Source organism: Anolis carolinensis, unplaced genomic scaffold (assembly GCF_035594765.1).
Source record: "Anolis carolinensis isolate JA03-04 unplaced genomic scaffold, rAnoCar3.1.pri scaffold_10, whole genome shotgun sequence".
NCBI lineage: Eukaryota > Metazoa > Chordata > Lepidosauria > Squamata > Dactyloidae > Anolis > Anolis carolinensis.
This window is the reverse complement of record NW_026943821.1, coordinates 8,412,781-8,435,339: the sequence shown is the minus strand read 5'-3', so window position 1 is coordinate 8,435,339 and position 22,559 is coordinate 8,412,781. Positions and strand designations below refer to the sequence as shown.

At 41.2% G+C, this 22,559-nt stretch overlaps 1 protein-coding gene across 1 annotated transcript in view; it reads left to right on the top strand.

The window, feature by feature from the left end:
• The first annotated feature begins 7,859 nt into the window (after nt 1-7,859).
• kptn (kaptin, actin binding protein) overlaps nt 7,860-22,559 on the top strand; it is a 19,757-nt gene continuing 5,057 nt past the window's right edge. The window contains exons 1-8 of the mRNA XM_008121519.3: nt 7,860-8,121; nt 10,272-10,354; nt 11,649-11,733; nt 12,964-13,018; nt 16,688-16,763; nt 20,066-20,139; nt 21,495-21,604; nt 22,289-22,402. Of these exons, the coding sequence (XP_008119726.2) occupies nt 7,860-8,121; nt 10,272-10,354; nt 11,649-11,733; nt 12,964-13,018; nt 16,688-16,763; nt 20,066-20,139; nt 21,495-21,604; nt 22,289-22,402 (859 nt within the window). The remainder of the gene's footprint in view (nt 8,122-10,271; nt 10,355-11,648; nt 11,734-12,963; nt 13,019-16,687; nt 16,764-20,065; nt 20,140-21,494; nt 21,605-22,288; nt 22,403-22,559) is intronic.

Here is a 22,559-nt window from a genome sequence, read left to right as displayed (position 1 = left end):
GAATTTCCATCTTAACTGGAATGCCTCTGTGCTATCTCTAAATGTCACAAGGTTTATAACTGGTTCCCAACCTTTGGTCCTCCAGCAGTTTTGGACTTCAGCTCTCACAATTCCTAACAGCTAATAAATTGACTGTGATTTCTGGGGATTGAAGTCAAAAACACCTGGAGGACCAAAGGTTGGGAACCACTGGTTTATAAACATGTGCTCATGTCTGCTTTCATGTCCCTAAAAGTTAGTTAAAACTTTCTGTCACAGTCAACATCTCAGTCACTATCTAGTCACCTTCTAGTTAATTTAGAGACTTCAGCATTCAAATTTTGGTTAGCAGCATAAGGTAAGAGAACACCAGTGAAGAGCTGTGTTTTCCTGTGGCAGCCTTTCCTCCACATGAATATGACTCCCATCAATGCAATGAAGAGGGCCAATTTTGCGGGATGATGGGGGTTGCTCAGTACATCTTTAGGGAACCTGGTTGTGAATGGTGGTTTTATTATATGCCTCTTGTACTAAAAAACAAAGGCTAATTCAGATAATTTATGATGCAGAATAATTTGCTTCCTCCCACTAAAAAGGGTAAAGGTTTCCCCTGATGTTAAGTCCAGTCGTGTCCAACTCTGGGGGTTGGTGCTCATCTCCATTTCTAAGCCGAAGAGCCGGTGTCGTCTGTAGACCTCTCCAAGGTCATGTGGCCGGCATGACTGCATGGAACGTTGTTACCTTCCCGCCGGAGCGGTACCTATTGATCTACTCACGTTTGTATGTTTTCGAACTGCTAGGTTGGCAGAAGCTGGAGCTAACAGCGGGCGCTCACTCCGCTCCCTGGATTTGAACCTGGGACCTTTCGGTTTGCAAGTTCAGCGTCTCAGCGCTTTAACACACTGAGCCACCTGAGGCTCCTTCCTCACACTAGGAGATTATTCAATACTATAAGACCTACCCAGGGTTGTCAGTATTGCATCCAAAATAGGAGTAATCGCTGACTGAAAATTAATAGAGGTGCAGCTTGTAATTCATCTAAGGTGCCATTTTAATTAAGAGAACCATTAATTATGAGATTTCAGTTTAAAACTAAGTAAGGTCTTGGATTAAAGAAAAGAAATTGGTACCTATATGGAATCTAGAGCTAATACTGCCTCTAAAAATAGTAATTTCTAGAATGAATACAATCTCTACATATTTAAAGAGTGTGCATCGGAAGTAGAGGGAATATTGCAGAAGGGAGAAACCTATTCCATTAAAATTCTTGCACATATTGATAGCACACAAGTACAGTAGAGTCTCACTTATCCAACATAAACGGGCAGGCAGAACGTTGGATAAGCAAAAATGTTGGATAATGAGGGATTAAGGAAAAACCTATTAAACATCAAATTACGTTACGATTTTACAAAGTAAGCAACAAATCATGTATTACAACATATTGACAGAAGATGCAGTTCAATACATGATAACATTATGTAGTAACTACTGTATTTACAAATTTAGCACCAAAACACCACAATGTATTGAATACATTGACTACAAAAACAGTACTAAAAATGACTACAAATAAAGATAGAATTGCATAAAATGAACTTACACGAACAACATTGTCAGAGGTTAAATCCATAAAAAGTTCACTTCTGTGAAGATTTTTAAAAATCTGTGATCCTTGCCTAGAGAAACAGCTCTGTATCCCGGCAGGAGGCAGACTGCATTGGATAATACAGAACGTTGGATGAGTGAAGGTTGGATAAGCGAGACTCTACTGTATTATTTTATGGCACCAGGTTCAAAAGATGCTGAGCATAAATATAACACTTCATGGTAATCTCTGTATTTTATACTATTTGGAAGATAGTACAGTAATATTTCAGAGGAAAAAAAGTGTGTCAGGAGGGGGAGAGATGAGCAGTGAAATGTGAGCTGCAATAAATGTACTGAAAATACTAGGGTAAAGGTTTCCTCTTGACATTAAATCTAGTTGAGTCCAACTCTGAGGAGTGGTGCTCATCTCCATTTCTAAGCTGAAGAGCTGGTGTTGTCCATAGACGCCTCTTAGGTCATGTGGCCGACATGACTGCATGGAGTGCTGTTACCTTCCCACTGAAGTGGTACCTGTTCTCACATTTACATGTTTTTGAACTGCTAGGTTGGCAGAAGCTAGAGCTAACAAGGGGAGCTCGCCCCATCCCACGGATTCGAACTGCCTACTTTCCAGTCAGCAAGTTCTGCAGCTTAGTGGTTTAACCCGCTGCAAGGTTAAGCAGCATACAATTAACAGGATACAATTTATTCATACAATGCAAGACTTTTTGGACCTGGTCCACATGTTGTTCTACCTTACTCCAATCATAGCTGCACAGAAAACCGGTCCAGTAGTATATTCACACACTGCCTTAAAAATTAATAGAATAAGTAAGAAGGGAGATGCTAGCGCTTCCATTCAGTCCTGCGATGGGTTGATTTTCCCGTTATGTTTCTGTTCTATTACCACCATTTAGCAATTTTGAAGTTGAGTAAGAATGCATCAATTGCAATTAAAAATCCCATGAAAATGTAGCCCTTCACAGCTCCACTTAATGAAAGGCACAGCGCAAACATTCAAACACAACACTCGGTTCAAGGCTAATTTTCTATTTAACATCATTTTCTAATTTGCAGCAGGAAAAGGAGAATGAAGTGCAAATCTTCTCTTTGGGAATTGGGCCTCCTCTGATCAGTTTTTGTTATTTATTAAAAGGCATGTTTTAATCCACAGTAAAAGCTGTAAATGTCTGGGTCAATTAAGCATTCAAATTCTGTATTAATCCCATAAGGAGAACAGGCTTGTTGCCTTCCTGTGTAGATTCAAGTGATCCTACATTGCAACATCTTTCTAGAATATGTAGGTTTCTACCGTTTAAAGCCTCTGGTTTTTTAAATAATTATCTGTTATGAGTTTTGGAACATCTTCTTTCATGGGAGATTGGCAGAGCTTTTGTTATCTCAAGATTTGCAAGCATGGCATCACAATGGCAGGCAGGGAGGAAAAAGGGGTAATCTCTTGATCGCTGTGTTCTTTTCCTTGAGTTTTAACTTGTTTTCTGGGTTATCATTTGTCTCTCCCCTGAGCTTTTCTTGTATGATGCATGACTCTCTCAGACAAGGAAATTGTTTTTGGGATGGAAAAGGCTTCATAGCCCTTGATCAATTTTAGATTAAGGAAGGGCCACTTAAAACAAAAATAATGAAAATGCGGGAACTAAGATAAAGGGCAGTGAAATTTAAACTCCCACCAGCAGCAATAAAGTAACTCTTGGGTTTTTCTCTCAAGTAATGGAATGTGTCTATAGTGACAGTAAAATCATTATGGGTGCTTCAAAGTAAATATGGTGGATTAAAGTCTCACCAAAAAAGTAAAAAGAGAGACAAGTAAATTAGCAAAAAGGAACTAATTCCACAAAAAAGAAAATGAGTAACAGACTACCTATTAATTTAAAAGCAGTTGAAACAACAAAACCTTGGGATACCTTAAAGACTAGTAAGCCTACTAACACTTTTCAAGCATCACTTGCAGTTGATTTTTATCCTTTTTGGCAAAGCCCTGAAAGACACTTAGAATATTAGCTGGAAAAGACTCCCGCAGCTGGAAAAGACTCCCAATGTTTTTATTTTATATGTTTCCATACAGTGCCATGTACGCAGATGGTGCTATATTAATAATACATTTATGGATGTTTTTATGTCGTTTCTGTAGCTTCGATTCTCAACACTTCCTTTCTTCTGTGGTGTGGTGGTTATTTTTTTGCCTGGGTCTTAATGTTTTGCAATGTCAAGCTGTTTCAGTTAGGGAGCATTGAGTCGCTGCACTAATTCAAAAGAGCTCAAATGTGCTTTATTTAAAGCCAATCGGCCATAATCCTTCCCTTGGTGGCAATCCTTGGGCTTCGATTAAGGATTGTCTCTAGCTTGGTGACGGCAACAGTAGCAAGTATGAGGGTTTGCTTGGACATTTAGGGAAGGAGTTGCACTAATTAGAAACAAGAAATTTAGAAATCTATTTCTGGTTTTAATACAATTGGCGGTTTCTCAAAGTGAAACAGCAAAGGGAGCTGTGTGCCTTTAGCCTTGAAAGGAGAAGATTGAGAGCAGATGTAATGAAAAGGGATTTAGGAGTATGAGTAGACCCTAAACTGGAATATAAGTCAACAGTGTGATGTGGCACCTAAAAAAAAAGCCAGTGCAGTCCTGGGTTGCATCAATAGGAATCCAGTGTCCAGATCAAAGCAAGTCCTGGCCCCACCCTGTTCTGCTTTGGTCAGACCTCACCTATAGAATTTTCAGAGATACTTCCAATGACTATAAGTCCCATATGTTCTGATTTACTGTTATTAGATCTAATTTGCAAAAGGACTTTGGGAGGCCTGTTTGAGTGAGGCCTATGTTTGAGAGAAAACGCTGATACAGTATTTGGAAAAAGTTGTTGCAAAAAAGGAGTTACTTTTCAAGGATAACAGTAGATCAGGACTGAACTGGTTAGCCAACACTCCTTAGGTTTCCCAGCCATGTTGGACTTATGCAGGTGCTGTGATCAGGGTCAATAACACGAAAGCACCATTGTCTAGAGTCACATGTTGTCAAAGGTCAGACGCCAACTGAAAGCAAAATATAATTTATTTAAATAACAACTCAAAAATAGCTCAGTAAGTGTTTTAAGCTTCTGCCAATTTAATCTTCAATGTTATTAAGCAGTCAAAACAGAAAAAACGCCAAAAACATGAACTGGCATATAATCTGGATTAACCAGAGATATAATCCGGATTTAACATGAAGTACTTGAACTCAGCCCAAAGACACAAAACGGGCTTAAAATGGCAAAACAAACAAAGGTAAATCACCGCAAAGCCCCAAAACCTTCCCCAAAACCCAGGAGTACAGCAGCGATTCCAAACTGAGGCAAAAACCCAAACTGGGTTAAAAGCTCTTCGCCAAAAGCGGCACAAACAAACAGAACTGGAAAATGCTGAGGAGTTAGCAGCAAGCCGCTGCAGAGACAGAAGCCAGACCAGGAGCCAAAGGAGCGTAGCGTTGTAGCAAAGTCAAGCCGGTCTGAAGTCGGGATAAGGGAACAGGGTCAGGGTCGGGAACGAAGCCAGCAGTCAGCAACTGTGATGACTCATGGGCTTTGTAGTCCTGTTCCTAGTACTATTGTGGCAGACGAAGAGGAAAACATGGGGTTTTCGCCGGTTCAGCAAGAGCCGGAGTCTCTTCACCTGCAGGATGTTGATGTTTGCCCTCAAGAATTCAGCCAAACAGGCCTTGGGCAGAACTCCCCTCCGTTTCCCAGGAGGGAAAATTATTCTAGAGAAAGGGGAGTCAGGGAGGCTAATCGGAGAAGCCTGAGAATCGCTGCCAAACAAATGGCTGATTAGGTCTGCTTCCCTTGGGAAATTCTAAGGAGTCATGCATCTGGACAGAGTTGGGTTTCGCTTCTCGTTCTCTAGGGAAAGAGTTCTGTTGGCGGTAAAACGAGACCCAATATAGGTGTCTGGCGCGAGGGATTCTTTGCGGAGTCAATTGATCAGCTTGAGGAGAGAGATCGTGTGTGGACTTCGTAATCCCAGTTCCTTGTTTCCCAGATCAAGCTTCAAGTCTTGCCCTGTCTCACGGATTTACCACGGACTCTGTTCATGCTTCATGTTTGTCTTGTCTCCAGTCACGGATCTAGCCAAGAATCAAGTTTATTTCCAGCCTTGTTGTCAAGCTTCATTGGACTCTAAGACTCTGTTATTTCCCCACACTATTGCTTGGCAAAGTGTGTGTTTCGGTCAAGTGGATTAAAACTTTGAACTCTAATATCTTATATTGGACAATACATTTCTGGACTATATTTGACCTCATCTGAAAGGTCTGCTTCTGAACTATATTCTTCACTTGTTTTTATTGATTTTATATATTTCTTTAATAAAGATATTAGATAGAGACTGGCCTCTGTGTAAGGTTATTGGTGCTCTGCAGCCAGGGACCTGACAGCAACGGTAGACAGCCACGGAGATGAGAGCGATGCCAAGCCGAGTTTGGGAGCGAAGAGATTAGTCGAGATTCAGTCCAAGGTCCAAAGGGTGAAGTTGTCACAAGAAGGTCCATGTCACGGAATGGCACAAAAAGCCAAGACAATGAAGGCGAACAGCAGCTAATGCAAAATAGTAATAACAGTGCAGTCCAGGAAAACCCACACAATTCCAGCCCTCCGTTGAAGAATATCCCGGAGCAAACTTACATCTGTTGTAAAGTCCCAAGCCAGTCTTCAGAATCACGTACAAGAAAACCCAACGGCGACCAGCAACACCTTGCCACACGCAAAGAATAGTGGCCAAAAATCCCTAATTTAGGTTTCCTTGGGAGTCCAAACTTCCAATGCCCTACGGCCAGGTGTCCCAAGTTCCTCATCAGAATCTGAGCTCCAAACAGCCAACGCCCTAGGATCAGGCATCCCAAACTCTTCATCAGAATCAACATCATACTGCCCACACCCAACTCTGTCCACACCTGTGGAACTATCCTCATTCCTCCAGGCAGACCATGTGTGATCTGCTTCTGAAGACACCCAAGCCTCTCCAGCATCCACAGCATCCATGGACCCAGATTCCTCCCCAAGATCCTCCGGAGCCTGTGCCCAATCTATGCCAACTTCCTCTGTCACCACCAGTTCCTCAGCATCCATTTCCACCTCAAGATCCCCTCCCAAGTCCCCACATGAATCCTCCTCGGAAGACTCCCCATCAATCTCCCCGATTCTCTTCCTGTGTAAATCTTCCAGCGAGCCCTCCTCGCGAGGGTTCCTTCCTTCCTCTCCTGATCCCTCCATTATCACTCACAGCCTCAGAAGACTCATTCACAACACATGTTGTTAGAACAAAGAAAACCAATTGAATTGTATGATAGTAAAGATGCTTGTGACGTAGTCAATATTAGATGAATGGGGTAAATGATCTTTGTAAGCCAATAAGAATATGTTTTCTACTTTCTGTAATAGTGAAAAAAAAGCCTTGCAACCCATTTTGGGTTGCGACAAAACCTTTGCTTGCATTCCTGTATGCAAATGGCCACGCGATGAACAGCGTTTTGCAGTTTGAAGATCCAACTTTCATGTTGTCCTTCCTCGCCCTCTCCACTGAAGGGGGCTCCTGCTTTTGACTTTGGATTAAGAGGAATACTTTTTGCATCTTTGCCTCTTCAGTACATTGTACAATGAAATTAAATGCATTCCCCAGCAATCATCACAAAAACAACACACCAATCACCACTGCACAGCCTCCAATGCCACATCAATGTAAAATTACGCAGCTGAGGGGGGAAAGGAAAGGGCCTGAGTCTGTTAGGAATGGTGGGAGTTGAAGTCCAAAATATAGTAGAGTCTCACTTATCCAACATAAACGGGCCGGCAGAACATTGGATAAGCGAATATGTTGGATAATAAGGAGGGATTAAGGAAAAGCCTATTAAACATTAAATTAGGTTAATATTTTACAAATTAAGCACCAAAACATCATGTTACACAACAAATTTGACAGAAAAAGTAGTTCAATATGCAGTAATGCTATGTAGTAATTACTGTATTTACGAATTTAGCACCAAAATATCACGATGTTTTGAAAACATTGACTACAAAAATGCGTTGGATAATCCAGAATGCTGGATAAGTGAGACTCTACTGTACTTGGAGGGCCCAAGTTTGCCCATACCTGTAGATGCGACCCAGTGATTAAAAAACCTGAGATACTACAGCGGCCATCTTGGAAGTGGGCGTGACGTCACATTCCTGCGCGAGGAGAGAGAAAGGCCCCTGCTGAGGGATGCCCCTTTCGGTTGCCTGAAAAAAAACAACAACTGGAATGGAGGTTTCCACAGGCTGCCCGTTTTCGGAGGATAGCTTCACCCGCTTCTCGTCGCAGAGCAACGTCTATGGGCTGGCGGCGTTGCCAGGGCAGGAGGACCCCTCTTGTGGGGCAGGGAAAGGGCAAGAGGAGATGGAGGGAGTCGCTGGGGGGCTCCTGGCTGCCACCCTGAAGGGCAAAGTGATTCACTTCCGCTACCAAGACCTGAGGCAGAAGCTGAGGCCGGTTGCCAGGGAGTTACAGTTCACCTACATCCCAGGTGAGAGGTGTGTGTGTGGTCAATTTGGGGGTATAGCTTGAGAGTGCGCCCACACTGTGGAATTAACGTGGTTTGATACCGCTTTAACTGCCTTGGTATGGAATCCTGGGAGCTGTAGTTTTCCCTTTTTGTAAAACTACAACTCCCATCATTTCGTAGCATTCAGCTACAGCAATTAAAGTAGTCTCAAAGTACTTTAATTTGACAATTTAGACTGGATCAACACTACCATTTAAAATCCAGATTATCCGCTTTGAACTGGATTATATGGCAGTGTGGACTCATATAATCCAGTTTAAAGCAGATAATGTGGATTATCTATGATAATCTGGATTATATGGCAGTGTAGAAGCCCTCAAATAATAATAATAATAATAATAATAATAATAATAATAATAATAATAATAATAATAATCGCACAGACAGACTACAAACAGAGGCACAACTATGTGGCCCAAATGATCCATTGGAACTTATGCCTCAAGTACCACCTTCCAGCAGCAAAGAACTGGTGGGATCACAAACCTGCAAAAGTGCAAACCTCCGAAAATGAGCACGCAAAGGTACTGTGGGACTTCTGAATCCAGACTGACAAAGTTCTGGAACACAACACACCAGAAATCACAGTTGTGGAAAAGAAAAAGGTTTGGGTCATTGATGTTGCCATCCCAGGTGACAGTCGCATTGACGAAAAACAACAGGAAAAACTCAGGACCTCAAGATTGAACTTCAAAGACTTTGGCAGAAACCAGTGCAGGTGGTCCCGGTGGTGATGGGCACATTGGGTGCCGTGCCAAAAGATCTCAGCCGGCATTTGGAAGCAATAGACATTGACAAAATCACGATCTGCCAACTGCAAAAGGCCACCCTACTGGGATCTGCACACATCACCCGAAAATACATCACACAGTCCTAGACACTTGGGAAGTGTTCGATTTGTGATATTTTGATACGAAATCCAGCATATCTATTTTGTTTGCTGTGTCATAATAAAATAATAATAATAATAATAATAGTAACAACAAATAATGAGATTTAAAGATCAAAGTGCAATGACTCTGGCACAAGCCAGTCAAGGTGGCCCCAGTGGTGTTCAGCACACTAGGTGCAATGCCAGAAGACCTTGGCCTGCACTTGAAAACAATTGGCGTTGACAAAATTACCATCTGTCAGCTGCAAAAGGCCACCCTACTCGGATCTGCATGCATTATTTGCTGATACATCACACAGTCCTAGGCATTTGGGAAGTGTCCGAAGTGTGATTGGATACAAAATCCAGCATAGTGATCTTGCTTGCTATGTACAGTGTTCCCTTACTACTTTGCGGTTCACTTTTCGCAGATTCGCTATGTTGCAGTTTTTCAATAAACTCTAAAAGACTATTATAAATCATAAAAAATAACAATTTACAGCCTAAGGAAGGGAGGAAAGAGAAGCCGAAGGGAGAGAAAAGGAACCCAAGCGGCAACGGGAGGAAGAGGAGGCGATTTATCAACACACGATTGGTTGATAAAGACTTAAAATAGTGTATAACTACTAAAATAATGTATAAATATTAAAATAAATATAGAATCATAGAATCATAGAGTTGGAAGAGACCTCGCAGGCCATCCAGCCCAACCCCCTGCAAGAAGTGTCCCTACTTCGCGGATTTTCACTTATTGCGGGTTGTCCTGGAACCTAACCCCCACGATAAGTGAGGGAACACTGTTCTCATCTTGTGTGTATCAAATAATAATAATAATAATAATAATAATAATAATAATAATAATATGCCCTAGTCTAGTGGGTCTCTACCTGTGGGTCCCCAGGTGTTTTGCCCTACAACTCCCAGAAGTCCCAGCTAGTTTACCAGCTGTTAGGATTTCTGGGAATTGAAGGCCAAAACATCTGGTTTTTATAAGTTGACAGATGACTTAAAGGCATATACACACATAAACATACGCTCCTTCCTCAGGTGGCAGAAGAACTTATGCTTGTCCATATGTGGCATGTGCTTTTTTCCTTTTGGTGTCCACTTCAATTTAGAAATGTTATGAAATGGATCTGATTGTAAAAGGGGCAACTTCTTTGTTTTCTATTAATCTTATTAACCATTACTGTAGCTGCTATGCGTAGTCCTTGATCTGAGGTGTCTTTTTTCTTTTCAGTTGATGCTGAGATTGTGTCTATTGACACTTTCAACAAGTCGCCCCCTAAAAGGGGCCTAGTGGTGGGGATTACCTTCATTAAAGTAAGCAGTTTTCACAACTTATCCTATTAACTTGTGTGTTTGGATCTTCACAAATAATGGTATAACATGAACACACCCACTTTGCCTTTCCAAATTGCTATTATGGGAAATATATACTGTGTAGGATTATAATTGTTTTAGAAAAGTAATAATGTGATCTCATGGTTTAAGGTAGTAGTGAGTAGATTCCCAGACATAGGGAACCTACTTTTTTTTTACTGGAAACATTGATATCTCCTAAATGGAGCCTGTTAAACAAGAGATACATTTAGAATTAATGTATGACACCTCTCAGACTAATGGATTTAATATAGCACAAGCTTTTTGTGGATTACAATTAACCGTCTGCTGCTTGGAGCATAATCTAAGAGACTGTGGGTATAATGCCAAATGTACATGATTGAAGATGAGATCAGAGCGAAGCTAGGCAAAAAATGATATTATTAACATTGGCCATTAACAGAAACAGTTTGTGATAAGATAAAACCTTCTGGTGACAAGTGAGCATAAGTAGGTGGATTACAATATGTGAAAAGCTCACACTGTGATAAATCAGTTCCTTCTACAAAGTTTCACACTGGGTTTCTGACATAGCTCTCTGGGCATCGCGGTTTAGAATTAATTCAGGGCTCAGGAATTTGTTCTTAGAACTGTCACTTAAGGCAGCCATAGGGAGCCTGTTCAGACTTGGAGTCTTCATGATGACAAATTTAATAAGACATATTAAGAGCTTCTTGTAGTTAGAATTAAATTTAATCCAGCGAGGACCTTGATTTGACTTCTGGGAAGTCAGATGGATCACTCACTTTCATTGCTTTATCCAATGCTTATGAACCTCTTTACTGCCTTTGCCGGTTAACTTGCCGTAAAGGACAATGACAATTCATAGCTGGGATACTTCCCCCATTCCCCATGCAAGTCATGACATCACTGATAGCTTTCCAATTGCTTCAATAAAAACAACAACAACAACAACAACAACTACTACTACTACTTTATTTTTATATCCTGCCTCGGGACTCTGGGCAGCTCATATGGGGACGAGCCCAGCAACAACATAGGTAAAAACACAATCCATGAATTAAAACAATGTAACAATATAAATATAAAATGATATAAAACACATCAAATACATTAGAACTTGTTATACCTGCTTCCCATTGCATTGGGAAGCAGGTATAACAAGTTTGGATGTATTTGATGTGTTTTATGTCGTTTTACCTTATTCCTATTTCCTATTTCTGTTGTGAAATGAGTTATATTTTGCTTGTTGCATTTCTTCCTTTCTCCACAGGATTCTGGAGACAAGGCCAGTCCCTTCCTCAATATTTATTGTGACTATGAACCAGGCTCAGAATATAACCTAGATTCCATTGCACGTAAGTCTTCTCCACCTGTCTTTGCTGTTTAATCCCAAAGAGGAAATTATCTCTGTTTCCTTTGCACTCTCTCTGGTATCTTCTGTTTTCTTAGTCCCTTACTGCCTGTAAATCTCTGAAAAGCTTCAATATGAAAGCATAATCTATTAAAAGTAGTAAGCAAATCTTCTGAAATAGTTTATTTTTATTTTGTGTCAAAAGCATTGCATAAATAAATCAGTTTAAAACGGATAGAATAAAGGGATCACAAGCTGCTAAATAGTTTTTGACCAAAAATGGGCAATAGCAACTTCATAGTCTGTAGCTTTAAACAATTCTTCCTCTGTGCATGAGACAGGGCATTGTGGGCATGCATATGGATGCAGAGTTGTTTGTTCTGCTCCACAGTCACACAAGGTGGAGGATTCTTCTCAGTCATGCCATTTTGCCAGGTTGTCATTTGACCTGCCCACTCCATTTTGAGTCTGTTCAGGGACTTCCATGTTGCCCATTCTTGGTTTGCCCCTGGAGGAAGACCCTTGTGGGGGGCCATCCAATTGGGATTTCCTGGTTTAGCTGCCCAGAGGGATACTCTTACTGTTACTGGTAGAACATTAAGAGGAGTGGTGGTTCTCATGAAACTTTTTCTTGATTTAAGTCTACTGGGAGGAGCACACACTTGTGTCTTGGCAGGGTTAGGCTTCAGGTGGTTCTCTTTGTAGTAGCTGGAGAGATCTTTCAGGGCATTAGGAAGTTGGTTTTCAACTGTTTCAAAGTTTTTTGCTTGTGTTGTTAGGCCAAAGTCATCAATGTAAATAAAGCTCTCGGTGGTTGTGATTAAATACAGTGATGATGATGATGATGATGATGATGATGATGATGATGATAGCAATAATAACAATAATATATTAATATCCTGCTTTTTTCTGCCAAAGGATACTCAAAGTGACTAACATTAAAATCATAACAACGTGTGAATTAAAACCTAACACATATAAACATAAAAATCAAATCAAATATAGAAATATTAAAATACATAATTAAAACCAATAACACCATTCAACAAATCTGTTAAACTACACAAATGCAATGGTTGAAAGTGGAATGTTATTTTCCTTGTTATGGAATAATGGACTTTCTGGAGAAGAGTAACTAATACCCGTTGCTTTATTAAGGGCTGTGGTATGGAATTGGGGCCCAAATTCTTCCTTTTTTTCCGAGTGTACTAACTCCACCCCCTTTTCTCTCTAGAGAGCTGCTTGAACCTGGAGTTGCAGTTTACCCCTTTCCAGCTCTATCATGCAGAGTATGTATGGTTATTTCTCTCTCTACAAAAGCTCGATAATACCCCTGCTCTTCCAGATTTGCTCCTTTCAGTTGTCATCATTAGCTGAATAAACAACTTATTAATATTACTATTATTATCTACCACTGAGTATAATTCAAAGTGCTAGCTTTGGCCTATAAATCCCTAAACGGTTCAGGTCCACCTTATCTCTCCGAACACATCTTCCTTTATGAGCCAGTTAGAGCATTAAGATCAGCTGGGAAGATCCTGTTCTCAATCTCGCCGCTGTTGCAGGTGCGATTGGTGGAGATGAGAGACAGGGCCTTTTTGGTGGCGGCCCCTTGACTGTGGAACTCCCTTCGCAGTGTGATCAGATCGGTCCCCTCCCTCTAGCATTTAGGAAACAACTCAAAACCTGGTTATTCAAGCAGGCATGTTGAAAGACTCCGGATTATTGCAATTCCTAAATGTTTTATGTTGTGGCTGTGATTGCTGCCACTGTTTTCTGATTTTAATGGTGTTTTCTATTGTCATATGTTGTTGATTTGATATTTGAATGCAATTTCCTTCTTGACAGGGGGTTGGACTGGATGGCCTATGAGGTCTCTTCCAACTCTATGATTCTATGATGCTATGATGTTAGGCATTGAATTTTGCCATTGATTATGTTGTGAACTGCTTTGAGTCCCCCCAATGGTGAGAAAAGCAGTATATAAATGCAGTAAATAAATACATTTATACTCTGCTTAATCTCTCCCAAAGAGATCGACTTTGTTTTATTTTAACTAGAATCCTGGAGATCCATTGGTTACACTGCGGAAGTGTAGCAGTGTAAATCCATCCATAGTACATACTGAAATGTCTGAGTAATTTAGTTCGTAATAGAGATGTACCTTTGACTACAAAAGAATGATGAGGTCAGTTGGCTGTGCAAATACGATATTTTTGAAATACTGCTTTTGTTAAAGCACCAACCTCTTCTCAACCTCTGCATCATCAAGATTAATACTTGTGCAGTAACAGAGCTAAATTGCCATTGTTGAGAACTGCAAGCTTTAATTTAAATAAATTGTAATAAAATAAGAGAAAAATGACAAATGAAAGATTAAGTCAGGTTTCTGTAAATGCAAATGAATTCACTGAACGTATTCTTTCAGTTTCCCCTGTTTCCCCGAAAATAAGACATCCCCAAAAAATAAGACCTAGTAGAGGTTTTGCTGAATTGCTAAATATAAGGCCTCCCCTGAAAGTAAGACCTAGCAAAGCTTTTGTTTGGAAGCATGCCTGGTGCCCGGCAAACAAAACACCATAGCATGCAGAATTGGTAAATATACATACCAGTTGTATATGGAAATAATGGTAGTAAAAAGAAATTCTTGAAGGAGTCACAGTTTGTCTGGTTTAGTTATGTTGGTTTGTGATGACAAGTACTGTACAGTATGGAATAAATGTTCATTTTTTTGTTCAACAAATAAGACATCCCCTGAAAATAAGACCTAGCACATCTTTGGGAGTAAAAAATAATGTAAGACACTGTCTTATTTTCGGGGAAACACGGTAGCATTTATCCTGGAATGCCAAGGTCAAGTTATAGTTACTGATATGTCTCTTTTTTAAAAAAGAAATAAGTCAAACTGGATATAAAGTGGAATAATATTATATTAGTATAGTGTCTAGATCCAGAGAAGTCATGCTACCCCCTATTCTGCCTTAGTCAGACCACACTGGGAATACTGTGTCCAGTTCTGGGCACCGCAATTGAAGCCAGATGTTGACAAGCTGGAATGTGTCCAAAGGAGAGCGACTGAAATGATCAAGGGTCTGGAGAACAAGTCATACGAGGAGCGGCTTAAAGAGCTGGGCATGTTTAGCCTGCAGAAGAGAAGGCTGAGAGGAATTGAATGAATTAGGCGATCCCTCGTAGTTCAAGGATGATTGTCTTCCATCTTGGGGGTGTGTCTTCAGATGGCTGAAGAGACCTATACTTGATCTGCATGTTCTCCTGAAGTGAGGACATTGGTTTCAGGTGGAAGGCGGTCCCGGTCAGGGTTGGCTTGACGCTCCTCCTCTTGGCACATTTCTCCCTTAAGCCTTCCATTCGTGCCTCTTCGAACTCCGCAACACTGCTGGTCACAGCTGACCTCCAATTAGAGCGCTCAAGGGCCAGGGCTTCCCAGTTCTCAGTGTCTATGCCACAGATTTTAAGGTTGGCTTTAAGCCCATCTTTAAATCTCTTTTCCTGCCCACCAACATTAAGTTTCCCGTTCTTGAGTTCAGAGTAGAGTAACTGCTTTGGGAGATGGTGATCGGGCATTCGGACAACGTGGCCAGTCCAGCGGAGTTGATGGCGTAGGAGCATCGCTTCAGTGCTGGTGGTCTTTGCTTCCTCAAGCACGCTGACATTTGTCCTCCTGTCTTCCCAAGAGATTTGCAGGATTTTTCTGAGGCAACGCTGATGGAAACGCTCCAGGAGTTGAGTGTGACAATGGCTTTATAAACAAGCACCTTGGTATCTCTACGGATGTCCGGGTCATCAAACACTCTCTGCTTCATTCTGAAAAATGCTGCACTCGCAGAGCTCAGGCGGTATTGTATTTCAGTGTCGATGTTGACTTTTATGGAGAGGTGGCTGCCAAGGTAGCAGAAATGGTCAACGTTTTCTAATGTGACACCATTGAGCTGTATTCCTGGCATTGCAGAGGGATTCGCTGGTGCCTGTTGGAAGAGCACTTTGGTTTTCTCGATGTTCAGTGAGAGGCCGAGCTTCTCATATGCTTCTGCGAAGGTGTTTAGAGTGGCTTGTAGGTCTTCTTCTGAATGCGCACAGACTACGTTATCGGCATATTGGAGTTCTATAACAGATGTTCTGGAGTTCTATTTCCAGGTTTCCACCTGGAAACCAATGTCCTCACTGCGGGAGAATATGCGGGCCAAGAATCGGTCTCTTCAGCCACTTAAGAACACACACCCAAGATGGAAGACAATCGTCCTCGAGCTACGAGGGATCGCCTAAGTAAGTGTTCCCATTGAGGAGAAATGCTGGGGGTTTCATTCCAGGAACGTTGCCTTTCTCAGTCTCCATGACTTTTGTCCACATTTTTTGAAGAGCAAGTTCACGAGGCTTTGTTTCTTTAATTAAAATGGGAATTACACTGTAAAAAAGAAGGCTGAGATCTGCAACAAAGATGTAACAACTCTCTATAAAGCCAGGCTTCTGTGTTTCTGCATGAGTCACTACTACTGGAGAGCCCTGAAGAGAGTGGGAGAATCTGCTGCACTGAAAGTGATGAGACAGAAGTACATCCAGTTATTTCGCTTTTTGCATGTATACTCACCCACAAAATTCCTACTGGAAACTGATTTAAAGGAGTTAGTCAGGGCACCATCTGTTTCAACAGGACTCTAAGGACCACATCTTCCCCAAAATATTTCCTGCCAATGTGTTAGATTCCAGCTGCTATTATTGTGGGTGATGGAAGTTGCAGTCAAAATATCGTGGGGTTGCCTATCAGGCCAAGATTGGTCTAAATTGAGCTTTTGACTTGTATACCTTACTCAGGAGTGCCCACTTTCACTTCATATGTGTGTGTATTCTGTTTAGAATGAGGAATTATTGGCAGGCGGGAATAAACTTAATATGTATTTAAATAGATTGATATTTTTCAAAAGTTTCTTCTCTCTTTACAGAGTTCAGGTTGGTGGCCAGCCAGAGACGGTCTTCCTTCTGAGTGGGAATGACCCTGCTATTCACTTATACAAAGAGGTAAGACTACAAATGAACTATTTAATAAGTGTTGGAGCCTTGGCTTGAGTGCATCTACACTGTAGAATTAATTCAGCTTGACTCCATTTAACTGCCATGGCTCAGTACTATGGGATTTGTGTGAGTTGTAGTTCTTTTGGCAGAGAAGGCTAAAGACGTTACAAAACTGCAACTCTCATGATTCCATAGTATTGAGCCATGGCAGTTAAAGTGCTATCAAGTTGCCTTAATTATAGAATGTAGATGCACCCTTGGTTGACTGCTTTCTGCTTTGTGTTGTCGAAGGCTTTCATGGCTGGAATCACTGGGTTGCTGTGAGTTTTCTGGGCTGTCTGGCCATGTTCCAGAAGCATTCTCTCCTGACATTTCACCCACATCTGTGTCGGCATCCTCAGAGGTTGTGAGATCTGTTGGAAATGAGGCAAGTGGGGTTTATGTATCTGTGGAATGTCCAGGGTGGGAGAAAGAACTCTTGTCTGTTTGAGGCAAGTGTGAATGTTGCATTTGCCCACCTTTATTAGCATCAAATGGCTTGCAGCTTCAAAGCCTGGCTATTAGTATTAAAAAATGCTAAAATCAGCACAGTAACACTAAAAAGGGGGGGAATTATAGACATGAATCACTCAGGGCCAGCTAAAACTTCCCAACAAAGGATTCCTCCAGGAAGGAAGCAACCAGGTTTTGAAGCTGCAAGGCCATTCAGTGCTATTCAAGGTGGCCAATTGCGACATTCACACTTTCCTCAGACAGACAAGAGTTCTGTCTCTCTCTCTCTCTCTGGACATTCCACAGATATGTAAACCCCACTTGCCTAGTTTCCGATAGACCTCACAATTTCTGAGGATGCCTGTTAATAAAGTGACGCCTGGCATATAGAATGGTGCTTCTTGCGTGTGCCCTGATCCAAAGATACACACTCCTTTCACATGCCATAACTCTCATACTGCAAATTCAAGATGCAGGCAGGCAGAGGGCTCTTTGAGAACTCCTTTTCCTCTGGTGTGAAGAGCCAAAGAGATTTTGGCAGGGCCTTTCGCCTTTTTCTTACACACTTCTGCCACTCATGCCGTCTGCTGGAGCCAAGGCACAGGCGAACGGGAGAGAGCAGCTTGAGGCATAATTGGGAGAAGGCTCTGCCAATGCCTCTCATTGAGATGGGAAGAATTAAAGAACCCCTTTCTTGCCAACCCTGGGCCAACATTGGCGCATAGGATAGCTGGAGCCCCTCTGGCCTCTCTCAGCTTCTTTTCAATATTTGTTTTGCTTTCTTCAAGATATAGTTGGTGAACACTGCCCTGTGATATTTGTTTGAAAAGCACTCTGTTATTTGTAACAACAGTTACTGTTCCTTATCCAGTTTGTGCGTGTCTTATCAAAGCTTTGAAATTCAAATCGCACAAAAATACAATTAAACTAGCAGTAGATTTGAAAGCAGTTAAAACCAAAGCCATTACAAAAGGAAAACCACAAATAGAGAGGACAATGCATTCTGAACAATCAAACAAAATTATTATTATTATTATTGTATTGTATATAGCCCGGGGCTGTGGCGCAGACGGGAGAGCAATGAGTCACTGACCAGGAGGTCATAAGTTCGAGGCCCGCTCGGAGCTATGTTTGTTTGTCTTTGTCCTGTGTTAAAAAGGCATTGAATGTTTGCCTGATATGTGTAATGTGATCCGCCCTGAGTCCCCTTCGGGGTGAGAAGGGCGGAATATAAATGCTGTAAATAAATAAATAAATATTACAGTAGAGTCTCGCTTATCCAACATAAATGGGCCGCAGAACGTTGGATAAGCAAAAATGTTGGATAATAAGGAAGGATTAAGGAAAACCTATCACCAAATTATGTTATGATTTTACAAACTAAGCACCAAAGCATCATGTTTTACAAATTGGCAGAAAAAGCAGTTCAATACACAGTAATGTTATGTAGTAATTACTGTATTTACAAATTTAGCGCCAAAACATTGCAATGTATTGAAAACATTTGCTAAAAAAATTTGACTACTAAAAGGCAGACAGCATTGGATAATACAGAACGTTGGATAAGCAAAGGTTGGATAAGCAAGACTCTACCGTATGTTTATTTATACCTCGCTTTATCTCTCCTGAAGGAGACTCTGTCATGGAGAAATATGATGTATGGTTTGATTGGAATTGTATGAAAGCCTAACGGGGCCTAATTGGGCTGAAGACACAATTCTATAATATTGAGGCCTGGAAAACAACTACACTGCAGGGAAACAGGGATCTGATCCTTGGCATTGTTCTTAGGAAAATAGGATGCATTTTGGAAGTTTTGGAACTGTGCATTGACAGGCTGCAGGGAAAGCAGCCTGTCAATGTAATTCCCCTTTCTTTGTTAGCTAATATGACTGTAGGTTGTTTGTGGATTCAATGTAGTTACATAGAATCCGTGTGTCTGTATGTCCAATGTTATTCTTTGAGTAAAAGTGTAAAAGTTCTGATACCCTTTCCCTTATTGGAAAATTGCAATAAAAAGAACCTAAGCTTTAAAGTTATTGAAAAGTTATTCATAACAACTCAGAGCGGCTTACAATTAAAAGTATGGTGACATAATTTAAAAGATATAAATATGCAAACATTGAAACAGAATTAAACATAGGTAAAGGTAAAGGTTTTCCCCTGACGCTAAATCCAATCGTGACCGACTCTGGGGGTTGGTGCTCATCTCCATAGACACCTCCAAGGTCATGTGGCCGGCATGACTGCACGGAGTGCTGTTACCTTCCCGCCGGAGCGGTACCTATTGATCTACTCACATTTGCATGTTTTCGAACTGCTAGGTTGGCAGGAGCTGGGGCTAACAGCGGGCGCTCATTCCGCTCCCAGGATTTGAACCTGGCACCTTTCGGTCTGCAAGTTCAGCAGCTCAGCGCTTTAACACACTGCGTCACCACCAGGGGCCCCATTAAACATAACAGTATGAAAATTCACAGTTAAAAACCATTAAAATATAATAATAATAATAATAATAATAATAATAATAATAATAATAATAATTTCACTTCCCTATTAGAGGAGAGCAAAGAGGATGCCAGTCTAAAATCTCTCAGAAGGGAGTTCCTGAGGCTGAGAGACAGCGCCAAAAAGGCCTTTTCTTGTGTTCTTGGTACTCCCATAGATTGTGTGGCTCATGAATGTAGGGCATATGTCCTTCTAAAGTCTTATCATGACAAATGATGGGGAATTACATCAGTAGCATGGCTGGGCAGGATTGTGTTTACCTGGTGGAATGAAAGGCTATGATACAGCTGTATGGTTCTCGTTCTTTACAGAATGAAGAATTGCACCAGTTTGAGGAGCAGCCGGTAGAGAACCTCTTTCCCGAACTCAAAGAGCTGCCAAGCAAGTAAGGCCATGCTGGTTTGTATGGAAGGTTAATCCCTGGATGTATCAGAGATGGGAGAGAAAACTGCTAGTAGGAGGGTTGGGGGTAACAAGTGATGGGCAAATAAGGGTATCATCTTCTTCTAGTAAAACATCTGCCACCACCAATTACATTTTCCTCCATTCTCCAAATTTCTAACATTGCAACTGAACATTTAGCAATACCGTTTAGGCATCCAAAGAAAAGAATATGGTGGAGCCCTGCCAGACTACCAAGGCTGACACTTCATAATCTTGTTAAAACCTTGTACATGTAGAAGGAATCCTTTCTATGTGTGTACATTTTGTATGCCATGGGACTCCCCTATAGTGCATCTACAGCTATTCGAAAATATTTTTTCTCTCCTTTGTACTAGTACATGTAAAGGTAATGGTTTTCCCCTGACACTAAGTCTAGTCGTGTCTGACTCTGGGGGTTGGGGCTTATCTCCATTTCTAAGCCAAAGAGCGGGTATTGTCCATAGACACCTCCAAGGTCATGTAGGTGGCATGACTGCATGGAGTGCCTTTACCTTCCCACCAGAGCAGTACCTATTGATTTACTCACATTTGCATGTTTTCAAACTGCTAGGTTGGCAGAAGCTGAGGCTAACAGCGGGACTCCTTTGTACTTTAGCATTCAATTTTTTATCTGAGAAAAGCAAATTTAGTTGCCTTGGCTTTTGTAAGACACATATTAGAAGGCATTTCAAGTGGACACTTTCTGAGTTTACAGAGAAATTATGGTGCATTCGATATTATTAATCATTCAGATGGTTAATACTAGGACAACTTACAGTTACTTCCTAACAACCGTTTTTTAGTTTACACAGTTGTTTTGCACTTAGAGAATATTGCATTTTAAATTGATTTGCTTTTTTAAAAGATTCATGAGATACATTCTAATCACAGTCACATTAATTGGCCATTATTTTTATAATTTACCCATGAAAACTTTTCTCCACAGAAAAATGTTTTGGAATGAGTGATGCCTAAATTCTTCTGTTTCCTCTTTTAGTGTCTGTCCCATTCAGTGAAAATTCTCTCAGTACATGCCTGATGGATAGTATCCCAAGTAAGGAGCTTGCAAAAGTTCAGCAGGTTCCAGGGGCTGGAATTCCAAAGATTCTGCAGGATGCAACCATGCTAGCCTGGGTCTACACTGCCATATAATCGAGTTCAAAGCAGCTAATCTGAATTTTATATGGCAGTGTAGGTGAGGCCTCAGTTAAAATAAGATGAAAGTGCTGTGATCATGCTGTGTAAACAGCACCCTCCCCCCAATCTCTCTCCACAATTTTCAATTTCCCTAAAACAATGGTTGCTTCTCCTTTGCAGTGTGTTGTGGCTGGATGTATACAACATCCCGAACTCAGGGAAGCGCCTCACAGCCTTTGGCTGCCAGAGTGGCTATGTCCGAGTCGCCCATGTTGAACACTCCAGCCAAGGTGAGAATTGTTTTTGAGTGGCCCTTACTGATGTTGGCTCAGTGGCATGTTCCTTGACTCACAATTGAGCTTCTCAGGGACTTGTCTGTGCAACTCTTCCTGTGTGCCTTCATATTATTCCTTGTCAGGTCGATAATGCTGTGTTAGAAAGAAACACATTTGTAAGGTTTTAGAGGGTTGTTGTATGTTTTCCGGGCTGTATGGCCATGTTCTAGAAGTATTCTCTCCTGACGTTTCGCCCACATCTATGGCAGGCATCCTCAGGGGTTGTGAGGTATGGAGAAACTCAGCAAGGAAGGTTTATATACAGTAGAATCTCACTTATCCAAGCTAAATGGGCCAGGAGAAGCTTGGATAAGCGAATATCTTGGATAATAAGAAGGGATTAAGGAAAAGCCTATTAAACATCAAATTAGGTTATGATTTTACAAATTAAGCACCAAAACTTCATGTTATACAACAAATTTGACAGAAAAAGTAGTTAAATACGCAGTAATGTTATGTTGTAATTACTGTATTTACGAATTTAGCACCAAAATATCATAATACAGTAGAGTCTCACTCATCCAAGCCTCGCTTATCCAAGTTTCTGGATTATCCAAGCCATTTTTGTAGTCAATGTTTTCAATATATCGTGATAATTTGGTGCTAAATTTTCTCTTTTTATCCAATTTGCTTCCCTAGTGGTCCTGCAGAGTTGGAGCATCCAGCAAGATGGGCCCATTTCCAAAGTGCTGGTCTTTGCCCAGCCCATGGGATCCTGTCTGGAAGATCTCTCTGGAACCACACCTGTAAATGGTATGAAACAGGAGAGGCTACAACAGACCTTCTGCCACCACAGACATGACATGGAGGGAGAGCAGTGTCGGGTTTCCTCAAGATTCAGTAGCACTTGGGACATCAGAAAGACTTAACTTCTTTTTCCCTCGTAGGCCTCTCCATCATATATGTGTGT